General features: G+C 41.2%; 1 protein-coding gene across 4 annotated transcripts in view; it reads left to right on the top strand.

The window, feature by feature from the left end:
* The window catches only part of tanc1b (tetratricopeptide repeat, ankyrin repeat and coiled-coil containing 1b), a 114,853-nt gene that overhangs the window by 70,503 nt on the left and 20,241 nt on the right, over positions 1-24,109 (top strand). For all 4 annotated transcript variants that reach the window (XM_080904071.1, XM_080904074.1, XM_080904072.1 and 1 more), the window contains 6 exons: positions 6,371-6,493; positions 8,904-9,185; positions 9,477-9,631; positions 12,926-13,157; positions 13,268-13,434; positions 19,990-20,597. In XM_080904071.1, the coding sequence (XP_080760197.1) occupies positions 6,371-6,493; positions 8,904-9,185; positions 9,477-9,631; positions 12,926-13,157; positions 13,268-13,434; positions 19,990-20,597 (1,567 nt within the window). The remainder of the gene's footprint in view (positions 1-6,370; positions 6,494-8,903; positions 9,186-9,476; positions 9,632-12,925; positions 13,158-13,267; positions 13,435-19,989; positions 20,598-24,109) is intronic.

The following is a 24,109-nucleotide window of genomic DNA, read 5'->3' on the forward strand; positions in this document are numbered from 1 at the left end:
ACTGATATTTCCTTGCATACCATAGCTCATAGCTTGCGCATGTATTTTACACAGTGGCCACTGCTTTGATATTTTCTGCAGCCCACAGTTGGATGTGTTGTTCCCTGATGATTCTATTGTTCCAAGAGTCCGTACCATTTTTACATCTCATCATTATTGTGTGTGACATAAACCTGGACGGTCCAGGCGCACAGTGGCTCATAAAGCTTAACAGACCAGAAAATGTTTGGCTGTTTATGTGTGTTGGTTTGCGTGTGAGCACCGGTGTGCTTGTGTCTGTCTGTCCTCCCAGAGTTTATGGGCTGATGTCATAGTTATGCAGTGTTGCCCTCTGAGACCGGCAGAACACGCACCTTAGATTGGTTCAGGCCATAAATGAAGTTGTCTCATCGCGTCCTTGATGCTCTCTCCCAGGGTTTCGTCACACAGTGTAAAATCTTTCTTGGGGTCACAGGATAGCAGAGACGGCACTTCTGTTCAAGGAAATTGTATTCGGTAAAAACCCCCAAAAAGTAACGAGTCTAAAGAAGCAATGAGAGAAAAGAAGCTACCACGGCGAAACATAATATGTATTCATCATTAGTGCATTCATTCTGTGCCAGAACCTTGGTGACTATTGTTTGTCCTGTGTTTGTGAAACAGCATCTGAGATAATGAGCTGTCTGGTTAATCTATAAATTTCTCTTTATTTTATTGATAGATATTAAATAGGAGCACAGAGATTAAAGGCAGAAGCAAACAAATAATCATGAGTTCATTTAGGGCATAATTGCTTCATGCTACAGTATTGCTATTAGTTTTTAATTTTATCTTATGATTATCTCCACCAAAAAGACAAGGTGCTGGAAACATTCCTCAGAGTGATTGAAATTATGGCATGATATAGTTGCTGCTCATCCATGATGTGAATCTCCTGTTTCACTACATCCCAAAGGTGCTCTATTGGATTGAGATCTGGTGACTGTGGAGGTAGAGTGAGTACTGTAAACTCGTTTTTATAGACAGAAGATGAGTACACTTTGGACACAAGGGATCGACATGGTTAGCAACAATACCCAGGTGGCCTGTGGCATTTAAAACCATGTTCAGTTGGTACTAACAGGCTAAAAAGTGCAGAGAACCACCACCAAGAATGGATCAATGCTTTCATGTTGTTTAAGCTAAATTCTCACCTTAAGCATTCAAGTGTCACAGCAGAAATCAAGACTCACCAGACAGTTGTTTGTAAAATGGCTCGTTGTTGGACAAAGGTCACACTTTCTTAGTGTCAGAGTGTATTTTGGCCATCTGTCTGATGCCGATCAACAGATGCATTGCTGGGCCTCTTGAAGTCTCCGTAATTATGTAGAAGGAATGTCTGCATATTGCTGAGAACTGTCGTTTGCACTGCCTTGATGTTGCATGTAGCGTGGGTGTCCCTAGGTTTTGGTGGGAGCGCCACTTTTTGGTGCCAACATGTCCTGTGACAAATTGCACAAATGTTACAAGAACAACATGAATTCATTTAGATTTGTCTTTAGCAGAGCTTTATATTAGGGATTGTATATTACTGTCCACCTCCTAAAGGAAACTGTTTGCTGCTGAGGCAGATTTAAAAGGTTGTTAAAATTGTTACTGATTTTCATCTGGCATCGAAATATTGCATTTAAAGATCTAATACGTGAAATAATCTACGTGTAATCATGTTTACAACAGCTGTTCATTAAATCTAACAAACGTGGCAGGTGCATTGGGTGTAAGATGCACTAAGAGCCTGAAATAAATGGGAACAGCTTTTTCCCGGGCTTCCAGGTGCTTTGTGAACTTCTCTATATCAGTTTCTGTGAAAGTGAAGCCAGTCTGCCCTGTTTCCCCCAAATAGTTCCATCAAACCAAAAAGCAGTGCTGTGGTAAATTAAACTTGATGTCAAATTTCAGCATCAGGATTAGTAATAAGCACTTGTAAATTAACTCTATGCTCTGGTGTTTTCTTTGTTTTATTATTTGCAATCCACTATTTACATCTATCTGTCGCCTCTATTGTAAGATCTTCTGTATAAACTAGAGTTGTTGATGGAATTTCACCTCCTCTCTGAGGTGATATACTCAGTTTATAAGAATCCTAATTTTGAGTAATTGGAGTTGAGCTTTTTTCTTTTTTCCTCTATAAAGGCTTACAGAGTCAAAGGGCCATATTAGTGTTGGCCACTGGAATTCCATGGTTTTGAAATCTTAGCCTGAGCTGCTTGTGGTTGGGTTTCTCAGACAGGGAGATTTGAGTGAGGGTCACCGTGGCGGAGGAATGGCGCTACAATGCTTGTGTGGTGTTTAGCTATTCAGCAGAGCTTTGTGGTTTGAGACAAAGTCAGGTATGGCGCACTCATTGCTCGCTTGTACTCCAAAGTCATACATTCCTCTGGCAAAGCTCGTGCGCCGGGCTCTCTTCACGAATGATAACGGAGCCAAGACTGTGGACTGCAGGCAAATTCGAGGATATGTTGTTTGTCTACTAAAACACTGATGAGGTAACATCTGAATGCTTTTGTGTTTTATTAGAACGACTAAAATCATCTTAACCTTTTCCACATAAATACAACCTATGATTTAAAGATGTTTGCAAAGGTCACACAGTAATTACAAACTCATAAAGTGGCGTAGCCCTTAAATTTAATAATCTCACACTGATTTATCTCATTTGCTCTCATTTGCTGTCTTTCCCGGTAGTTTCTGAGACCATGTGGTCTATTGTATTGTTTTAGGCTGTGTGATCATGTTTAAAGACATGCCAACAGTGTGTGCGATGTCTCCAGGTAGACACGGGAGTCACTTCTGCTTCTGGCTTCATGTATATATTGATCTGTTTAGTGCAGAGTTTAAAATGAAAACAAAAAGAGGAAAGAAAGCCCATTCATTTTCTCGAGCATGAAAAGGTCACAGAGAAATCTTCTAACGTGCCCTTTTTTCAGATAATTGTTTGGTCCAGCTGTCACAGCAGGAGAAAAATAAAATCTGTTACAGATCAATCCGTTTGAAAGCCCCTTTTAAAATTGTGCTCGGCACTCCATTGACAGATTAGGGCTTATCAAATGCCCAATCTTAAAAGGAACAGAGCGTTAGCTAACCACAGAGGCATTTATATATATGAAATAGCTTATGGAGCAGTTACAGTGGTGGTTTGTTTTTTTTAAAGTAAATGTTGTTGATCTTAGCATAAGGCTATGCAATTATTACAATAATAATTATCCCTTAATATTTACCACATCACATTTTGGGTTATTTAGACCAAAATACTCAATTCTGCTCTACAAGGGCCTGATATCCACTTATGAGGACATTATACTGCTACTGTTCTCTCAAAATTTTAAACTAATATCCTCATATGTGGCTCTTATTTTTCAAAAAAAAAACAAAAATAAGGTTAAAAAGAAAATCTGGTAATTCTTTGTTTTTACATTCATCGGGCCCCAATGTGACCAAATATCAAAGAGAAATTAAAAATGCATGCCGTGGAAGAGTTCGGGTCTTAGGAGTAATAGGCAGACAAATGGACCAAACATCAGTGCGTGCTGATATCAGCCTCTTTGCAAATAAAACAACGTTTATTGATATGAGGGATCAGATTTTCTCATTTGTGTCTGAATGTTCAAACGTTCGTCATGAAAAGCTATTAAGGCGTGTTTATACCAGCAAAATCAAACCAAATAAAAGGAAAATGGGTATTTGCATTGGCTATAAGCCGAGAACAGCCAAGAACTGATTTATTCATACAAAATCACAAAATGGGTAAAGTGTAACTGGCTACTATAAAAACAGGAAGATATGTGAAGGGAGTATTTGACTCCCTTCTCCTCTTTAGTAGATTCACCTTGTAAGGAGGCGAGAGGGAGTCAAGTTGGGGAGGGAGGGTGGGGGTGGTTAGAGCAAAGGAGCTCAGTCCTCTTCTCTGTTCTGTCATGGGAAACACAGAACAGGGGGTTTTCAAAGGGCAGATCTGCCCGAGGAAAAAAGAATCCCATTTTCATCAGAATACAGTCTTGACACATTTGTGCAGCTTCAAAGTGACTGCAAGTGCAGACTTCAAGGTATCATATGTATGTTTTATCAATGAGTAGAGGTGAGGAAGAATAGGAGGGAACTCGGGAGTAAAAAGAGGAGAAGAAATGAAGGGGAGGATTTGAGGGATGAGGAGGAATCGTGTGGGAAATCTTGGCCTTGGGAAAAAATGTTGATAACGACTCAACAAAAGAGAAATGTAGTTATGGTGCTGGGTGCGCTGTCTGCCACGGACGTGAATCAAGGAGTCTATGCAGCTATGCAGCTCCTTTAGCAAGTCAAATTCGGTATTACGTGTCTGTTGAATAAAGCTCTACTGTGCTATTTCTTTTATTCCATGCAAAACAAAGAAGGAAGGGGGGAAAATAGACTGACATCTTGCGGCCCTCCTATGTCAGCATGAGGATTTAGTGGCGATTTGTTGCATAAAGCTGATTTTTCTCTTTATTCTCTTTTGAGTCTTGTCCATACCTCCCACAAAATCCACGTGATACTCTTTGTTGCACTCATTTATGAGTCTGCTGCTTTTTCGCCTTCATTTTTTTCCACATTCCCCTCTTTTAACCCCATCTCTGTGCAGTCTGGATTGTTGATTAATACTGCAGCCGTTGGATAACAAACTTTAATCAACCACTGCGAAGTGAATCTCTTGGTTTTCCGTTTATATTTCCTCTAATATTCTCAATTTCCCCCTCTGCTGCTTGCATACCGAGTTATTTATGTGTGTGTGTGTGTGTACGTGCAGCATGTGGACAGAGATGATGTACGCATACGTGTTAAAATTGTAGAGAGGGTGATGCTCTGTTGGAAGGCAGCGCGTTCATTTAGCAAGTGCCTAATGCTGTGGGTGCTGTGACTGACTGAACACTAGAGAGGAAGCAGCCAAGCACTCGGCTCGGCTGCCAGAGTGCCGGCATGGGAGCACCGGGGTGGAGGAATCGCTTTTGTGCCCTCGTCCACTGGGAACACTCTCCAGAGATTTAGCTGTGAGTTTACACCCTGCCTACTTGACTGTATGCCTGCCCAAGTATCTCGTCACTGGGGAGATAGAGAGGGCTTTGAGAATTCCCACCATCCTTCCTTGCTTTGGTCTTAGATGTAAGTAGTTGTAGCTGATGAAAAGTGGCATTTGCTTTACAGCAAAAGGTCTTCCAGGTCATGCGCGTTTGCTTTTATTGTTTTCTTTTCTCTTTGTTTGCAATTCCTTAAGCTTTATCCAGTGTAGATGTTTGTGTATGCACAATGCACTGCAGTAAAAGTAACATCAGGCCCTTCTCCTGTTCCAGTCAAAGTTGCGTTGATGGCAGCTTCCTCAGTTCCCGTTGCCAGCAGACCGGTTTTAATTAGCGGGACATTCCGGAGAGTAAGTTAGCGACCGAGTGAGGGAGTGAAGTGAGCGTTAGTGACAGTCTTTCCCAGCTGATATTGATAAAGAAGAAGAAGAGAGGCTTTGATTCTGCTCTTCACTAAGCCCAGGAGAGCGTGGATCGCAACGGCGATAGCATAGTTGAAAAACGAGCAGCAGTTGGAGGAGAGGCCTCGCCGCACGAATGCACATTTTTATTATGTTAACAGACCGTGTCTTAGACTTCAAATTAAAAGCTGAGTTGTAATCACTGGCTCATCAAGTGGTTTTAATCTGTAGACTAGTAGTTTCAGGAGATATCCTGTGTTTGGGGATGGAAATCATTGCCTGCTTTGAGACTTGTTCTCTCTCTGCTTCAAAATGAAGCTAAATCCTAATGAAATCTCAGTAGATTTGAACTCCATAACAACTCAAGTTGTGATCTGGTTTTAATTAATTTTATTATTTCATTTCACGTCAAATGACTTACAGATATTGTAGTTTGTAGTACACAAAAGTCCTGAGATTACACCTGTGCGTCCTGTAGATTGACAGTGATGAGTGCCAAACCCGCGGTGAAGCATTTCTATAACTCGTTGTAGTTTTATGAAAGGTAAAGGTAATCTGCCCTCTCCGTACAGCCTAGCAGGCGTGCTTGTGGGGATGGACCTCTCATTGCTATATCGTGTCCAGCTGTCAGCTCAAATCAAAGAGAATCGGTGCATATTGCTCTTGACTTTAGAATACTGCTATTCTTCCTGCCACAGTATATGCTGGTAGCTGCTCACACTGCCCCTGCAAATGTCAGAGCGCACTGGCTTTCTTTCCTCACTCATCCACCCTCAGACATGGCATAAGTGCCACAAGGTTTTACTCTAGTGTGTGTTTCTGTCTTTCTCTTTATAGTTGTGATGACAAATGTACTCGGGAGGTACTAGACTGTCAGCTTCACTCTTTGTGTGTGTGTGTGTATGTCTTCTCTCTTGTCTACAGCCACCAGTTCCACAAAGCTTGAAGACCTGAGCTTTCTTGATGAACAGCGCAATACCCCCCTCCGGACATCCATTCGCCTACCCTGGCATAATACAGGAGGAAGGCCCCCTCAGGACGCTAAAGGTGACTGGGCTATTCATACTACTGCTGTAGGCACTCAGGGGAGATATTTGTAAAATAAACGTGTAAAATATCGCAGTACATAGGATAATGTTATGTGGTATGACTCTGAAAAACCCTGAAGTTAATAGGCAGCCAACGGTAGTTCTGAAGTTTCCAAAGTACCACGTCTGAGTGCAGAGCCAACAACAAAACTGTGCAAATACTTGAACACTGCAATGTAAACAATGCAGCACTTATGGGTATTAACATTATCCTCAAAAGCCTTTTTTTGGCTTTTAAATCATGCCTTTTTTCCCAGCTAACTTTTATCCTGGTTATGTGTTTTGAATCCTCTGAGAGATCCTGCAGATTAAATATTTCATGGGAACATGAATTACTGAATAAGTCATCACTGGATATATACTCAGACTATTTAGTCTTCCTTTTGAAAATGTCCTCTTTCATTTTCACTCAGTCTCAAACATGAAGCTGATACATAAGCATTTGGTCAGTGGTTCTGAGCAGGTTTTTTCTACATGAATTCGTACATACGCAACAATCTTAAACAATTGGATTCTTTTCTATAAATTTTATGGGAGATTCAGTTCAACTCAATTCAGTATTATTTATGCAGCGCCAAATCACAACAACAGTCGCATCAAGGCACTTTATACTGTAAGGTAGACCCTACAATAACGCATACAGATGAAAACCCAACAATCATATGACCCTCTATGAGCAAGCACTTTGGAAATAGTGGGAAGGAAAAACTCCCTTTTATCAGGAACAAACCTCTGGCAGAACCAGGCTCAGGGAGGGGCGGCCATCTGTAGCAACCGGTTGGAGAGAGAGAAGGAAGACAGGATAACATACATGCTGTTGAAGAGAGCCAGAGATTAATAACAAGTATGATTCAGTGCAGAGAGGTCTATTAACACATCTTGAGGGAGAAAGGTGACTGAAGAAGAAATATTCAATGCATCATGGGAATCCCCCAGCAGCCTACACCTATTGCAGCATAACTAAGGGAGGATTCAGGGTCAGCTGATCCAGCCCTATCTATATGATTTATGGTATTTGTTTTTCAGATTTGGGTGTGATGGCACCACCTTTACCTAAATTTTGCAACAGTAGGTCAACATTTCAGTGCAGTTCATTGCAGTTGTATTCATATATTGCAAAAATCCCAACATGTGCCATCTTAGGAAACTCAACCTAGTACGCTGAGGACCTTACAGTTCTGATTTGAGCAACATTTAGTGACTTCCTTTTTGACTGGGCGAACCCTCCGACAGAACTAGACTCGGGATGAGCAGCACTCGTTTGATTGCCATGAGAGGAGAGTGAAAAGAAAGGGGGGAAAAAAAGATGAGAAGGAGAAAAGCTTCAACTGTGGGAGAGAGAATACACAAACTGACATGCATGAACAATGAAATGGAGAAGAGGTGAGGATGTCGGTGCACCATGTGAGGCCTCCTGAAAGCAAAGGCCTGTCGCAGCATAATAAGTAAGGGGTGATTCAGACGTTAGCTGAGCGAGCTTTAACTATAAATCTATGAAAGGTTTTGAGGCTAATCTTAAAATTAGAGATTGGGTTTGGCTCCCAACCCTAAACAGCCAGCTGGTTCCACAGGAGCGAAGCAGCTTTAGCCTCTGCTTGTCATTCCGGCTTAGGATACTGAAAAAGCAAGTCATGGTCATTAGGGGCTTTATATTCAAGAAGATGGATTTGAAATCTAAGGGGATCCAATAAAGAGAGGTTAATAAAAGATAACTCTTTTTCTAGTTCCCGTCGATACTCCTTTTGCTCAAGTTAGTTTTTCAAACACTGTACTTATTTTGCTGGTATAGTAGAAGGTGGTGATCATTTCAAGTGTCTCAGAACCAGCTCGTTCGCTTTTTGGTTTCATTGTAGGGCACTAGAAACATAAACAGACCTACACCTGCCAATATAAACACTCTCAACTGCCCCTCCAATTACAATAGGCTTTTGTGAACACAGGCAAACTCGCAAGGTGAAAACACTAGCAGCTAACAGCAGTGATAGTTGTAATGTTGAAAGGCGCATTAGCACTAAAGGTAGCAGTCATTTAGTGATGTTAGTTAACAAGTGTTATGAGATCTAATTAGTGCTGAAGTAGACCAGATAAGAGTCCTCTTTCAGGTCTTCACTCTGATTCCACTTAATTGAAAATGTATCCTCTACAGTGTTCAGGGTTTTTCATGTATGTGGCTCCTTCTGGGAAGAAGAATGCGGGAGATGCTCAAAGCATGTTTGTAGGTTAACTGCAACGGAAAACGATTTATTACAGTAAAGTTTCCAGCATTTAAAAGAAGTAATCATTTGTTAACTTCCCGGAGACATGGGGAAAAAAATAGAAGTAGTGTAAACAATTTTAATCTGTTTCATTTCTTTTCCCGTTTCCTTCAGCGCGTTTTGCTCCCTACAAACCCGTGGACATCATGCTCAAACCTTTGCTGTTCGAGGTTCCCAGCATCACCACAGATTCTGTGTTTGTGGGCCGAGATTGGCTCTTTCAGCATCTGGAAGATGTCCTGAAGGCCGGCGAGTCCACAGAGAACCACGGTGCTGTGGTGGTGGGCAGCGTGGGTTATGGGAAGACGGCCATCATCTCCCGACTTGTGGCGCTGAGCTGCCATGGAGGACGCATGCGTCAGATCGCCTCCAACAGTCCCAGCGCCTCCCCGAAAAGTAATTAGTTTTAGTATTTGCCTTTGGATGTGAGCACTACATTAACTGCTCGTGTTTAGCTAATGTTATTATAATTTCATTTCAACATTAGCTTGCAAAGTGTGGGAGGGAAGTAATTATATATTCGTTGGCAATATAAAATCAAGTTGACTAATATTACATTTACCTTACAAAAGAATGCCCTCACACACAACTAATGTTATTAATGCTAGCATATACATATATAGAGAGATGTTAGTTTATATTAATGTAATAACTTTATATATTGGTGACCATGTGCATGTCTTCCAGCTGGCCCAGGACAAAGCACAGAACTTCCTCTCAGCCAGCCTCCACAGCCCACTCCACCATCCAGTGCTGCCAACACACTGAGGACCAGCAGTTGCCCAGGAACTCCCGAGATGCAGCGGCACAGGGAGGAGGCTGTCAAACGCCTGGCTGCAAAGGTGCGCCTTTCAACATCTAAGAGAGCTCACAGTAACAAAGAAGCAGGAATCAAAGAAGCTGAAAAAAGATTGCACTAGTTATGGTGGTGTTTACTCAGGGGAAAAAATGTTTGGTGTGTGCACTGGATCAAAAAAAGTAATTTTAACAATTTTCAACAGTGAGTAGATTATTTTTTGTTTTTGATGGATGGATTTGTTGTTTCTTCCTTTCTTTTTTAAAAAAAAAAAAAAAAAAAAAAAAAAAAAAGGAAAAAGAAGGAAAATCGACCAAAAAGCATCTCAGGTTTTACCAAGTACTTCTACAACAGCTTCAGTCTGACTTCTGAAAACTCCTCTTTAATAGTGACCACAGATAATTGTGATATATTCTGTTGAATGATGCATAAAATTATACATAACAATAAGGGTAGGTTGCAGTCTACTAGTCAGTGATTAGAACCTCCTCAGGGAGCAACAACCCACAGCGAGCCCTGTCAGCCATGACCTGAGAGCACAGAATGTAAACACACACCAACGTCAAACAGAGCCAGCTTCATCAATATTAGACGTCATTTAGGAATTTACAAACATCAACACACGTTTCAAATAGCAACACCATTTATCTAGGCGGCTATCAGTTATACCGACATGTATGGCACTACTACTGCTTAATTACTGGTTGGTATCCGTTCCTGTGTCAACTTCAAATAGGTGCTTAAATATATTGTAAGGCCGCCTGTTCAAGTGTTGAACTGGGATGTTTGAACATGATAAGGATCCTCAAAATTCCATGAAGCGGAGCAACACTGACTACTGAGGACAGTGCTTACTTTTTTGACAGATGAATATTCCATCTGTTGATTTTTCTGGCGTTACAAGGATCGCAAAATAAAGTCGTAAACTTCCCAGAGAGGCAGTATTTAGTGTCAGCGCTGTTGAGCAGAAGATTAAGTGTTTTCTTGTATAAGCTTGTCAACATTTTTCACAAGATATAAAGTACTGCACGGTAACAGCTTTACGTGTGTTCTGTTACTCCCCCACACCGTCAGTAACATTGTTAACCACTTGTCTGTGACCGAAACACCCCCCCCCCCACCCCCCCCCCAAACATGCATACCAGACACTGAGCATATTTCTGCACATCTTTCTCTTTCAGACTTGTGAAGTGGACAGACAAGTCCTCGATGTTTCACTTTAAAATGTTCCTCTCTCGATGCACGCCGACTAAGCAGTGTGCGGTTTTTGCCTACGACTCTTTTATTTTAGTTTTGGAATTGTTCGCTCTGTTTCCACTGAAATTTCTCTGTCGATTTTTCACTCCCGCATCTTTACTCGCACCACCTCTTCTTGTGTTGCTGAGGGTTCAGTCACATAGCAGGTGCACGTTCACTACATTTTGGAAATACTGCTTGCTAAAAGCACCATTTGATGACTTTGGCACTGCTATTGCCTTGTAGCAGGTCTAATAAAGATGATTGGGGGCCACCGGGATTCAGAGAAGATTTGTGATCCACTGTTGTAGTCAGTTGAGTTTGAATAGTGCTGTGATGGTAGGTTGTAAGGTAATTTAATAGGTGGCAGCTTTGTGAAGGACTTTCTCAGTGGATGTGACGTCTCCTACTGATTCTGCTGCGTTTAATGGTACTGATTACAACCTGTTGTCCTTCTAACACCTTTAGAATTTAATACTCTTATCCTGTCAGGGAGGCCTCCTAATTAGTGACCCTGTCAAAGGGGACAGTTCATGCACCAGACAGCTAGGGTAATGCAGTGAGCTTCATGTAAATGTCTGTGAAACTCAAGCAGTATCTCTTGAGCCAATTATGGTGAAAAGTGTTTCCAATAGGCGCCTTCACAGGGGCTCTGTTCCTGTGATGTGTGATGCACCGCTGAGCAGCTTCTGTCAGATTCTGCCAGTGCTTTTTTAATCATTGATTTAAAAGTGGTCTCATAACAGGAGCACTGAGGCTACTACCCTTTCTGCTTTATTCTTATTATCGAGACGTGCCTTTAGGTAACATTTCTGAAAATGCATTTATTGTTTTGCCAGCAGATGAGCTACCGAGGTTTGACTGCAGAGCCTTGCATCATCGTGTGTCGAGATTCGTATTGCTCATTGATGAGGCGGTAGTCTGCGTGACTTGTATGCTAAATTAAATCATCACTGCAGTAGGGGGCTTATTAAGAGTTGTGTTCATGCACACAGCAGGTTACTTGACTTTGTACAATAATAGGCATTCAATATATCAGTTTCCCTCTTTGTTATGTCACATTTGTGATGAAGCTCAAAAAACGTGTGACGCAAAAATGACAGAAAGGAGTGTTCGGACTTCTCTCAGACGTTTGCTGCTTTTAGGGTAAAGCATAACATCAGAGAAAAATTCTGGTGGTCGTGATTTTTAACAGTTTCTGGAGAAGATGTGAATCAGTGGTTGTGTTATTGTTTCAGTTGGTCCATCTTCTGACTGGATGTCACATGTTTTCCTTACTAAAGATGGGTTATATACATCCAGGGAGTTCAGCTATAATTTTTAAAATCTTACCTCCCTCTTTTCTAATTTGCGCTAGCTTTAATTGTGCCTTTATTGGCATGTGAGTTATATGTTATTATTTGAAAAAGAAAGAACCATAAATATGCATTTAGATCTGTGCTGTGGGGAGAAGTTTGGGTCCAAAACATTTATTGATGCTAAATGTTAAAAAAAAAAAAGTCTCATATCTTGAGGCTTTAGTCATTTTTCTAGAAGCTGGTCATCGGTTTTCTGTGGAGAACTAAACAGCAACAGCTGAGGTTGAGCCGTCAGAGGAACCGATCACCTGCTCCTCCTCCTGTGGGCCTGGAAGTGTGTCAGCTCCTCCAGGTTGGACTGTAATTAGTACAGTCATCTTCCTTCTTCTCCACCTCTGTCCCTACATTTTCCTTTTAAATCAGACCTCCTTTGAATGCTGCGGAAACCTGCTCAGGTACAGAAGATTCTACCTTTAGATATCCACCTGGGATCTACTCACTTCTTTTTATAGCTTTCGTTGCCCAATCTCTTCATCATCCCTTCTGTGTGAAATAATGAAAGGATAAAATCATGTCTTTGACATTGTAGAGATAATATGTAGTTTTATGGAGGCTTGTTGGTATCAAAAGCCTCACTTACTTACTTTGTCATGGTAGTTTTTCAGTCACCAGAGATGTTGGTGTTTGTAAACGCTTTAAAGTTATCAAATGTACCCATCAGTCAGTGAATCATATTTTTAATTCTTCCTGATTCTCAAAAAGCAATGGCTTCACTCGCGTTTGTTCTCGTTCCTTTTGTCTTCCAGGTGGTGGCTTATCATTATTGCCAGGCAGATAACACGTACACTTGCTTGGTCCCAGAATTTGTGCACAGCATCGCAGCCCTTCTGTGCAGAGCTCATCAACTGAGTGCGTACCGGGAGCTGTTGCTGAAAGAGCCCCACCTCCAGAGCATGCTCAGTCTGCGCTCCTGTGTCCAAGACCCCATGGCTGCTTTCCGGAGAGGAGTCCTGGAACCGTTGGCCAACCTTCGGAAAGGTAAAACACTGTAGTTGTATATTGCACTATTTCATTTTCATCGTGTATGAGACCACTAATCTCATTTCATAGTATTTTAATATTTAGTTTATTTGTAAATGTCTTTGCAGAGCGAAGGATTCCAGAGGAAGATTACATAATCTTAATAGACGGGCTGAATGAAGCAGAGTTCCACAAACCAGACTATGGAGACACCATTGCATCCTTCATCACAAAAATCATTGCCAAGTTCCCCTCCTGGCTAAAACTGGTTGTCACTGTTCGAATCAACTTGGTGGTAAGAAAGAACTTATAAAGCATGGCTCTGAGTTCACTCAGATGACAAAATATTCACTGTTATAATCACCTCGAGTCAGAATTACAGATGTCACATTATACTGGTGATGAGTTTTAGTTTTAAAAAGTTTATCACTCTTTCTTCCCTCTCGGTAACTACTCGGCTTATCCGCACACTTTACGGCTGATTAAAGTAACTACTGCTAATGGCATTCACTCTTCTGTTGCTGCAGCTGCTTCTCTCACACACTCAGAGACTCGCTTCCCACAATGAACTCACACAGGTGCAGTTTGGCTGTTACACTGTTGAGTGAAGTACTGGATACAGGCAAGCTGTTAAGGGCTTGATTCTTAACTTAATTACCAGTTTCGTGTCTGCTCTTATCCTCTCCTATCTGCTTTCCAAGCGCTCTGAGCTGAAGCTTATCAAAAAGTTTGAACACTCAAGACTTCTGTTGTTATATTTTTTTATACAAATTGAATGAAATTTGCACAGGCTGGTTTAACTAAGCATCTTTAACTAAGTGCTTTTACAGTCTTACCTTTTAATATATTTTAATGTTATTAGTGCTAGTTTTCACTTACTTAATATACTGTATTTTTCGGACCATAAGGCGCACCGGATTATAAGGCGCATTAAGCGAAACAAAACAGTCAGATAAGTCAACTCATTTTTCTTGCTTCCTCCAATCCACATTGATTCATAAATGCTGAATTCTCTTGCAGCTGCTCTATTCCCATGTTGTTGCAGCATATTAATGACTAACCTGGTATTGTCGATGGATTACCTCAGTTGTTCTCCTGATTGAAGTTTGGTCCGTTTACAGCATCCCGCCATGCGATTGCATTTGTCCCTAACCCTCGGGAACCCTCACATTAACTTTTATGAGTGAAAAAAAGTTAGCCTTCATCCTCTAGCTTCACTGTGTTTATGTTATGCTAACATAGCTGTGTCGCTAGTAGGGTTGCCAACCGTCCCTTAAAATACGGAATCGTCCCGTATTTCGAAACAAAAGTACACGTCCCGTATTAAGCTAATAAGGGACGCACTTTGTCCCGTAATACAGTGAGAATCAAAAGTAGTCTATAACTTTTAATGGAATTAACGCTTTGTTTGAAAACATAATTCCCAGCCCCTCTCCTGCTTTGTGACCAATGAGCTGACAGCACACTTATGACAATTCGAGTATGACAATTCAGATTACCGCTAATCTCATTGGTCGAGGAAAGGTCGCTTACGGAGAAAATACCGGAAGACAACAGATGACCACAACAAGAAGCATGGCCAACAGGGAAACAAACGCCGACACGGCGGTGCAAGTCTCGGATGACAGTACACCTAAAGCTGGGCAGACACTGTGCGATTTTTTCAGTCGCGTTATTCAGCTCCTGCTCAAACTGCACGATTGACTCGCAGGGGTTAGAAGTTGGTAGGTCACGATGTACTCTCACACTATACCGCCCGATGCTCTGATGCGACCTCCATAACATGAAGGTTATAACAGAAAATCTGTCGCTCTCTCTCTCTAAGTCTTACACTCACACAGACACACAAACCACCACCATCAACTTTGCTAAATTGCTAATGAAAAACATGATCAGGCAGCTGTGATTGAGCAGCAGTGTAAATCCAACTATTTTCACGGTTGTTGTGGTCGTGATAATTTTGTGATGCCACATCGAAAAGGCTCGGATGAGCTTTCCAAAGTTCTACAAGTTGTGCCTCCGTCGCTTGTGTCCAGATCACACGCTGCACAGCCGTGCTGCTCCATCTTTTACACCAACGTTTACGTGTTTGCGCGCGAGCAGTGTGAGCGGCTGTGGTGACACCCTCACGAGCGATTGATGATCGGGAGCTGGTCGTGAGGTGTTAATCACTTCTCGTTACCCCACGTATACTATACGATGCACGATGAAGGCCAAAATCGGTCCGATCACTCAAAAATCGGCTCAAAATGGGCCTAAAACCGCACGGTGTAAGCCCAGCATTAGAGCAGCAATGTTTGTTCCCCTCAGACAAAGGGAAGAATGGGAAAAGGAAAACACCTGGCTGGAAAAAGTTAATATGGGCATGTGCAATGAATATCAGCGCTATGTGGCCAGAAGTGTGATAATATAATTTATTTTGTGTAATAAACAACTGCAAGGATAGATGATTACAACAAATTGATGACTAATACATAAAAGTAATACATAGATGAATAATGATGATGAGTTAAGATGCGTAATCATGGGAACAAGCGGGTTTACAAACAGGAGCAGCTGATTAGCATTAGAAAAGCTGAAATAATACCTCAACTGAAGCCAATTGTACTAAATGCACTAAATGTGCACTGTTACAAGAATGTTTTTCTTTCTATTGTTTTCTATTATTTTAAGTTAAGCAGGACAGAGTTCTTTTAAAGAAAGATTTACTTATATTCTCAAAAGTTAAGCATGACAGGCTTCTGTTTAAGAAGGAGACCTGTTTTATTGTGTTAATGTTGTCATTTTGAGCTAAAAATAAATGGCTAAATGATCATTTGTTTCACATGTGTTCATATCACAAAGAATACACATCTACTTAAATCAAATTCAAGTCAAAGGGTTAAAAAAATAATTTCACACACAAAAAAAGAGCTAGAAAATTCACCACACTGGGAAGGGTGAAGACAACTGGGTCGCCCGGCCCTGGCCACGAGGTGTCCCTTATTTATTTTTCAGGGAGTTGGCAACCCTAGTCGCTAGCATATCATTTTATACCAGCTAGCCAAGCTTCAGTAACCCTATAAATGTCACTGCTGTTTAGTTTTCTGTCTTCATTTATGTCGAAAGGGACGGCAGAGCTGTACATTTAAATTTTTTCAGAAATCTCTTAGTCATGTATATCATGTTTAGGTGGAACTAGCGAGCTAACTTCTAACTCCGTTAAATTTAATAAATTTTGTTTTCATGGATGCTTGGATGTTGAACTTAATAGTTACACCTGATAAAGCATCAACGCTGTCGAATTTTGAGAAAATTAAAGGATTTTAAGTGCGGCTTATAGTGCAGGAAAAAAAAGTATGCCGGTTGTAGCCAACAGTCCTCCTGCACTTACAGTTCACACTGGCCCTGTGTCCCAATCCATAAAACACTGTAAAACACATTTATTGATTTGTTGACCAGAACATTTCATATCCTAAATCAAAAAATCTAACACTGTGGCAACCCTAGAAAAGAAATGAATCAAAATTCTCTCATTTTAACAAATGTCTAGCTGGACATGCCGTCACCTCTCTAGGCACTCACTCACTGTCACCAGACCCTGCACATTTTTACATTTTGACAAGTGTTTCCTGAGCTGCTCCCGCTTGTTATTCTACTCTTTACAGAGTCAGGCATATCCAGCAACATTCAGGAAAGAATTGAGACACATGACCTGCAGGGCAGGAGAGAGATGAGTCAGTCACTTTGAGCTGACACTAGGTTGACCAGTTCCAGAAATGCTATGGACTTGGATTAAATTCACGCTGCTGACAACTGAGGCTTTGACACTACTGATGAACTACATGAAAACTTATTTTCCTTGCTGGGGGAAAAAAGAAAGCACTGAGCCTTGGATAATAATGTGGTTTTTGATTGACATCTGGAATTTGAGTTATTATTGCTCAGTCAGAAGCCAGGGTCGAGTGTTGTCCATCAGTGTGGGCTGTACTATATAGTGAATTCAGCCTAGCTATTAAGAATTCAGGCAAGGCCCTGTCAGTGTGGTGAATCAATATATTGTAGCGCTGATATTTTGTATTCACCTCTTATGCTCTTCTATTAATGCATTAGAATTGGTTTTTTGACGTGGAAAGATGTTCCAGGTGACTGCACTTAAAGTAATACATTTCGACTACACTGCAACATCCATCCATCCATCCATCCATCCATCCATCCATCCATCCATCCATCCATCCATCCATCCATCCATCCATCCATCCATCCATCCATCCATCCATCCATCCATCCATCCATCCATCCATCCATCCATCCATCCATCCATACATACATACATACATACATCCATACATACATCCATACATACATCCATACATACATACATAAGCAGAACACTGCAACATATGTGTTGTAATGTCTTCTGACAAAGTGAAACAGTGTTTAATGAGAGGGAGTTACTGTTTGTGTGAATTTGCTAGGGTGACGTTTTTAGCCACCTGGAGGCTGGCAAAGCAAGAACAGCAACAACAACAAGGTTGCAGTCGGTTATCGGAGATGTGTTTTTGTTGTCCGTGTGGTAGATTTCATAGTAACAACTGTGCTGGAAAGGAAACGTGTGGTTTAAGGCATATGTAACAGTAGCTGTTTTTTTTAATAACCTCTGTTAGTGAATCCTGTGCACATGCTGGTCTGTGGCAAAGGATAGCACATTGTTAACCATGCCATATGTGTCTTTTACTTTCTTGTAATCATATTTTTCTTGTTATATTTCTGTTTTGTTCACATTCCCACTGTAACCACTTAGCAGTTGTCTGCAGTAATGAATCGAATGGCACTGTTGTTTTAATGGGAGCTATATGACGACTTCGCATGTGAAAACCTCGGAGTCGGTTTGACAATGTTTTTGTAAATCAGGCTCCTATGATGTTCAGCAAGTTCCCTTTAAGTGCAATGGAAAGGCTGTTAGTCATGAAAATGTCTAATTTTCCAAAAATGTAACAGAAGTCAGTTAAATAGTTTTTAAGAGAGTTGGCAGTCTTTTGCAGAAAAACCCTGTATGTCCTCTCTTTTTATTGTTTTTTTTTGGGGGGGAGGGGCTACGAGTCCACATATTTGGGTAAGATGCAGGAAATGGTTGCAAAATCACAAAGAAATTCCAAAATTGAATTCTCTATGTCCGGTGGGACGTGATGAGAAATATTACAAAAGCAGAATTCAAAATGAAAACAATGAACAAACAGGGCTGCGTACAACCACATGCCATGACACATAACGACAGCACAATGCTTAATAACAGAATTAATGATAAACTGAAGATATTCTACGATAACTGGACCATGCACAGCATTCAAAATAAAATAAATAGAGAAATAAATACAGTAAATAAAGAAAATGTATATAAAATGTTGTTTGGACATGATGGTTGTCAGTCCTGCTCCATGCAATAGACTATAATGACCATACACTTGCATTACTCAAAGGTTCTTGAAACTGAAATATGAGCTAATGATGATGGTTCCTACTTCCTTCAAAAGTTTTTAGAGCAAGTTCCTACAAAAGATCAAAAGCACAAACTGTACGCTCCATGCTGTATTCTCATACCGTTTCCCCTAACATTAAAGCTCTGGACACAGCAGTCAGCAGCATTGCCATTCAGTGCAGACAGTGGTTACATTCGGCTTTGTAAGTTATCTGAACCATTTGGCCATCATTAATATGCAAAAGCCATCGGTAAACCTGCGTCTGTGTGTGTATGGCTTTGCTATCTAAGCTTTCGGCTACAAGTTCAGAAACTCTGCAGCTTAGTGTTTGTATAAGCTGCAATTTAGCTTGAAATTGGAAGCACTAAATGATCGACTTTAAAGCATTATCACTTCATACTTGTAATATTATGCGTGTACATTTGTACTTGTCGCTTGTACTCAGGTGTCTCTTGCAAAAAACCCCTCAGTGAATAAATAAAGCTTATCTGCTTTACTGCCTGACTAACTCGGGGCATAGCAAAAATGAATCATGGAAGAATAATCAATTGTTAAGACAAGAAAATATGAAGGCATGAAATGTTTCTTATTTGCAGACAGAATCCGAGTTGTGCATAGAGATGAAATTGTCACGCTATTGTTTTGTGCTTTGAACAGACAAATAGCATCTCACCTCGGAGGAAGGGTTCGATATATTGGCCCTTGCCTGCTAGACTAATATCTGGACAATCTCTGAGGTGTTGTTTGCACCCCCTCCCCCCAATCTTGTGGATTGTGTTCGGTATGTTTTATTGAGCGTGTGCATACATGTGCTTGTGTGTGTTTGTCTGTTTGCGCTGCCTTCTCATGATGAGGGAGAGGAAAAATGTTATCTTGCGGAGGCAATGTTTCTCTAGCCTCAGACAGGCAGAGGATTGGAGGATTAAGGTGCATTGATTTCTCCAACCCCTGGGACACAGATTGAAATGTGAGCCCTAGTTCAGACCTCTGCTTGCCCGCTAGCTACCATCCCATCCATCCCCTGCCTCTTAATACTCAGTTTCCCCACTCCTGTTTTCCTCACAGCCACATTTTGAACAGTAACAAGTGTCTGCTTTGGCCTGATAGCTCAGCATGCTTGCTTCCCCACTGCTCAAAGAAACTCCTCTGATAATACACGTACACAGGCAGATTTTGTTTTTCTTAATGGCAGCTCAGGATGCAAAGAATATTTTTGCTTTTAATTAATTAAATTATTTATTTATTGGCTGTGGTATTGAGTAATACAGCTGTGTCTGTAATGCAAACACTGCACCAAATTACTTTTTTTCATGCATTGACACTTTAATAGTACATTGAAACTCAGATGTATGTTTTTATGTCACGCTCTGTCTTTATCTTGTCTTCAATAGGAGATCACCAGCCTCCTGCCCTTCTCCAAAATCTCCCTGGATGACTTTTCTGACAACAAAGAGATCAGCAATGACCTCAACGCATATATCCAGTATCGTATCAACGGCAGCAAGGACATCATGAACAATATTAGCCTGAACGGCAAGGCCGATCCTATCACAGTCGGCAAGCTAAGTAGCCACCTGATCTCCCGCAGCCAAGGGTCCTACCTGTATCTCAAACTCACCCTGGATCTGTTTGAAAGAGGCCACCTCGTGATCAAAAGTGCCAGTTACAAAGTCGTGCCTGTTTCACTGGCAGAACTGTACCAGTTACAGTGTAACATGAAATTCATGACCAATTCAGCCTTTGAGCGCTCACTGCCGATCCTCAACGTATCGCTCGCCTCGCTGCACCCCCTGACTGACGAGCAGCTGTTCAACGCCATCAACGCGGGGTTCGTCCAGGGGGAGCTACAATGGGAGGACTTTCAGCAACGCATGGAGCTGCTCTCGTGCTTTCTCATCAAACGGAGGGACAAGACGCGCATGTTTTGTCACCCTTCCTTCAGAGAGTGGCTGGTGTGGAGAGCTGATGGAGAGAGTACGGACTTCCTTTGTGACCCCAGGTCAGTTTTCTGCTAATGCAATAACTTCGCAGCTCTCAATTTGGTTTGCAGGCTTCTGTAATGCATTTAGAGTTTGCGTATGTTTCAGTAATGCATTTAGAAAAGGTTCTTGAATTGCACAAATAGGCATGTAGGACAGTAAGAAAAGTACAACTAATGCTGCAGAATAATATGATAAACGTGTCTTCATGTGAATGAAGTTTTGCATCTCAGAGTGCTTCTGAATTAGTTGTTTTAGGTCTCTGACAGCTTTAATCATGCCTAAATTTGGTGTCCATCCTGTCGGTTGTCACAAAGTTCTTACCTAAAATGTTTAAAGCAGTGTCCTGCTTATTTCCGGTCCTCAATTTTAATGCAGGAGAGCAGAATTTAACGTGGGATATGTCTGCAGAAGGGGAGAATAGCTGGCTCTGGATGTATTAGAGGCAGTAATTCAGTGTTTTTCTTCACATATCTGCGCAGAAATCGGTCCATAATAAACACTGCAGACTGCACCAAAGCTTCCATTTGTAAATAAACCCCTTTAGTCAGCAGTTTGCATACGCAGTCCTGCAACATCATAGATCAGATTTCAAGCAGGCTGTTTCACTTCTTCGAGTCGTCTTCTCTTGCATAATGACTCCATTGCATAACATTTGTGAGAATGTGAGAATACAGCTGTGGAAGTGAAGCATGTTAGATTAATGCTCGAATCTTGCAACAATGACATTCAGGCTTCACTGAATGTAATTTGAGATTTTGCAGAAACATTAGACTCCCTGAAGTCCTGTTTGTTGGTGTCAGCTTGTTGCATGCCAAAGTCTTCCTTTGTCTCGGAAAAAATACACACGGCATGCAGAAAAAAAATTGAGTGTGAAGTGATGTGATGATGTGAGCATTTACAGACACATCACAGCACTAAATTCATTAGCACAAGGCCTGTTTGCGACGTACAGCACATTCAAAAGGTCATCTCAGAATGCACCTTTGATACAGTGAAGCTGTTTGTAATAAAGCAGCACCTCTGCAGATAAATCCTGTGCTCTTTTGGAGCTGTCAGGATTCATCCGAGTTCAGATGCCTGACTGCAGACTTCACCCTCATATCAAACACATCGATTCTCCTTCCACTGCCTCTCCCCGGTCTGAATTGTTCACATGTGCTGGTACCGTATTATAATTGTCAAATTTCAAATAACAAGCCGCACCAGCGTTGTTAGTAGGGCTGGGCCATATTATACCGTTCACGGTAATACCGGTATAATGTTAGGCAACGATAGGAAAATGAAATATCGCGATAGAATGGGAGTAAAACGCGCATGCGCAGTGCCTTTGTTTTCATACGCACATGGCCGATTGTTGAGTGAAACAGATGAACCAGAATTGGTTTGTAAAAATGGTGCAACTTCAGTGATGTGGAACTGGTTTGGTGTTTGTCCGTCAGATACACAACAAAGCACATTTTTTTGCAGAACATGCAAGTGGCCGTTGTCATTGTCATATTTGTCGGACTAAGATGCTCTTAAATCTGGGAGTAATCTGGGTCCTAAACTCCGTATGCTTCAGGTCAAACAACACTGCAGCATCACTTAGAGTTAAAAACTGTCTAAATTCTTTCATCTTTAATAAAACGATCAGCATTGCTGCTTTACCAGGTGTAACTATAAAGTTTAACTCCCAGGCATCCATGAAAACAAAAGTTATTACATTTAACGGAGTTAGAAGTTAGCAGGAAGCTAGCGGAAGTTAGCTCGCTAGTTTCGCTAGTTACCTAAGCATGATATTGCATGTTCTGACGGAGAGATTTCTGAAAAAAATCAAACGTACAGCTCTGCTATCACTTCCAACATAAATGAAGACAGGAAACTAAACAGCAGTGACGTTTGTAGGGTTACTGAAGTTGGGCTAGCTGGTATATAATGATGTGCTACGTAATCGCTAGCGACACAGCTATGTTAGCATAACATAAACAGTGAAGCTGAAGGACGAACACTAACACTTTTCCACTTATAAAAGTTAACGTGAAGGTTCTTCATGGTTAGAGACAAATGCAATCGCATGGCAGGATGCTGTAAACGGACCAAACTTCAGTCAGGAGAACAACTGAGATAATCCATCCACAATACGAGGTTAGTCATTAATATACTGCAACAACATGGGAATAGAGCAGCTGCCAGAGAATTCAACATTAATGAATCAATGGTACAGAAGTGGAGGAAGCAAGAAGAATGAGTTTAATAAAGTTTGATTTATCTGACTGCTTTGTTTCGCTTAATGTGCCTTATAATCCCGTGCACCTTATGGTGCGAAAAATACGTACTGCACACTGCAGTTTAATGTTGCAAAGCACCTCTTTTTAACTTCAGTGGATATTATACATGGTTATGCTCAGGATATGTCAGCCCATTTCTACTGGAAATGCCTTTTGGTTAAACTTTCAGCAAGGAATTTGCATTTGCACTGTTACATTTTTATAAAGCTTTAATGTACATAAAAACCAGCTTCTTGTTTAAGTGAAAATAAATGGAAGGTTGTCTTTTTGCGCTAGTAATGTTGTGGAGTTGTATTTTGTCTCGCATCAATTATATCGTCGGTTATATCGTTATCGCAAATTTTCAAATATATATCGTGATAAATATTTTTGGCCATATCGCCCTGCTCTAGTTGTTAGTGGATTACTCGCTCCCTCATCTGCTTGTTTGCAACCCACTAATTTGCGCTGCTGTTGGCAGCTTGCATTGGTCATCGGTAAAATGAACTGCTGCGTCTGTGCTCATGAATTTGTGCTTTGTTAGTAGATCACCCGCACAACTTTTGACTCCTGATCAGTGCTTTTTTTTTTTTTTTTTTTTGTCTTGCAGCCTCACACTGATTTGCCCTGTTTTAATAAATAGTGCTTTTTGTGAGGGAGGGGGGGGTACTGACCTATGCATTTTGCAGATATTGCATGTTGCAATGCGAGGCAGGCTTATCTCTTTTAGCAGTACTTGCAGTGCTTACCTAATTGAAATGCTGGAGCCACACGCAAATGAGAGATTTCAGTCATTCACACTTCATAAATTGAATGATGTCACTTTTTTCCTCCCTGTTGCTCACCTCTGCTCACACGGCGATGCCTCCAAACGGACGAGAGCTGAGCTTCGTATTCTGGTCATTCACAGCCTTCCAGCTCCATCATTAAAAAAAACAAAGGCTTGTAGTCTGGCGCAGGAGATGCACAGAGAGACAAAAGCCTCCTGCACTGCCTCTCTGTTTGTGCCTGGGCACAACTAGAGAGGATTTTTATCCAGATCAAAGGGATTCCCAATCATGCATGCCTTTTTAATGAAGTTCTGCATTAATTAGTGCCTCAGTGACACTCTTCCCCCCTGTTGTTCAGAGGGTCATTGCCAAACATTTTTAGCTGATTCACACTAGCTCCAGAATACAATAGTTCTCCATGACAGTGCCAGGCTCCTCGTCATCAGCAGAATGAATCAGTACTTTCATGTCGTTTGAAGCAGAGGAACAATCATTCCTACTGTTGACGACTGA

This window comes from Rhamphochromis sp. 'chilingali' (assembly GCF_963969265.1).
Source record: "Rhamphochromis sp. 'chilingali' genome assembly, chromosome: 14".
Taxonomy (NCBI): Eukaryota; Metazoa; Chordata; class Actinopteri; order Cichliformes; family Cichlidae; genus Rhamphochromis; species Rhamphochromis sp. 'chilingali'.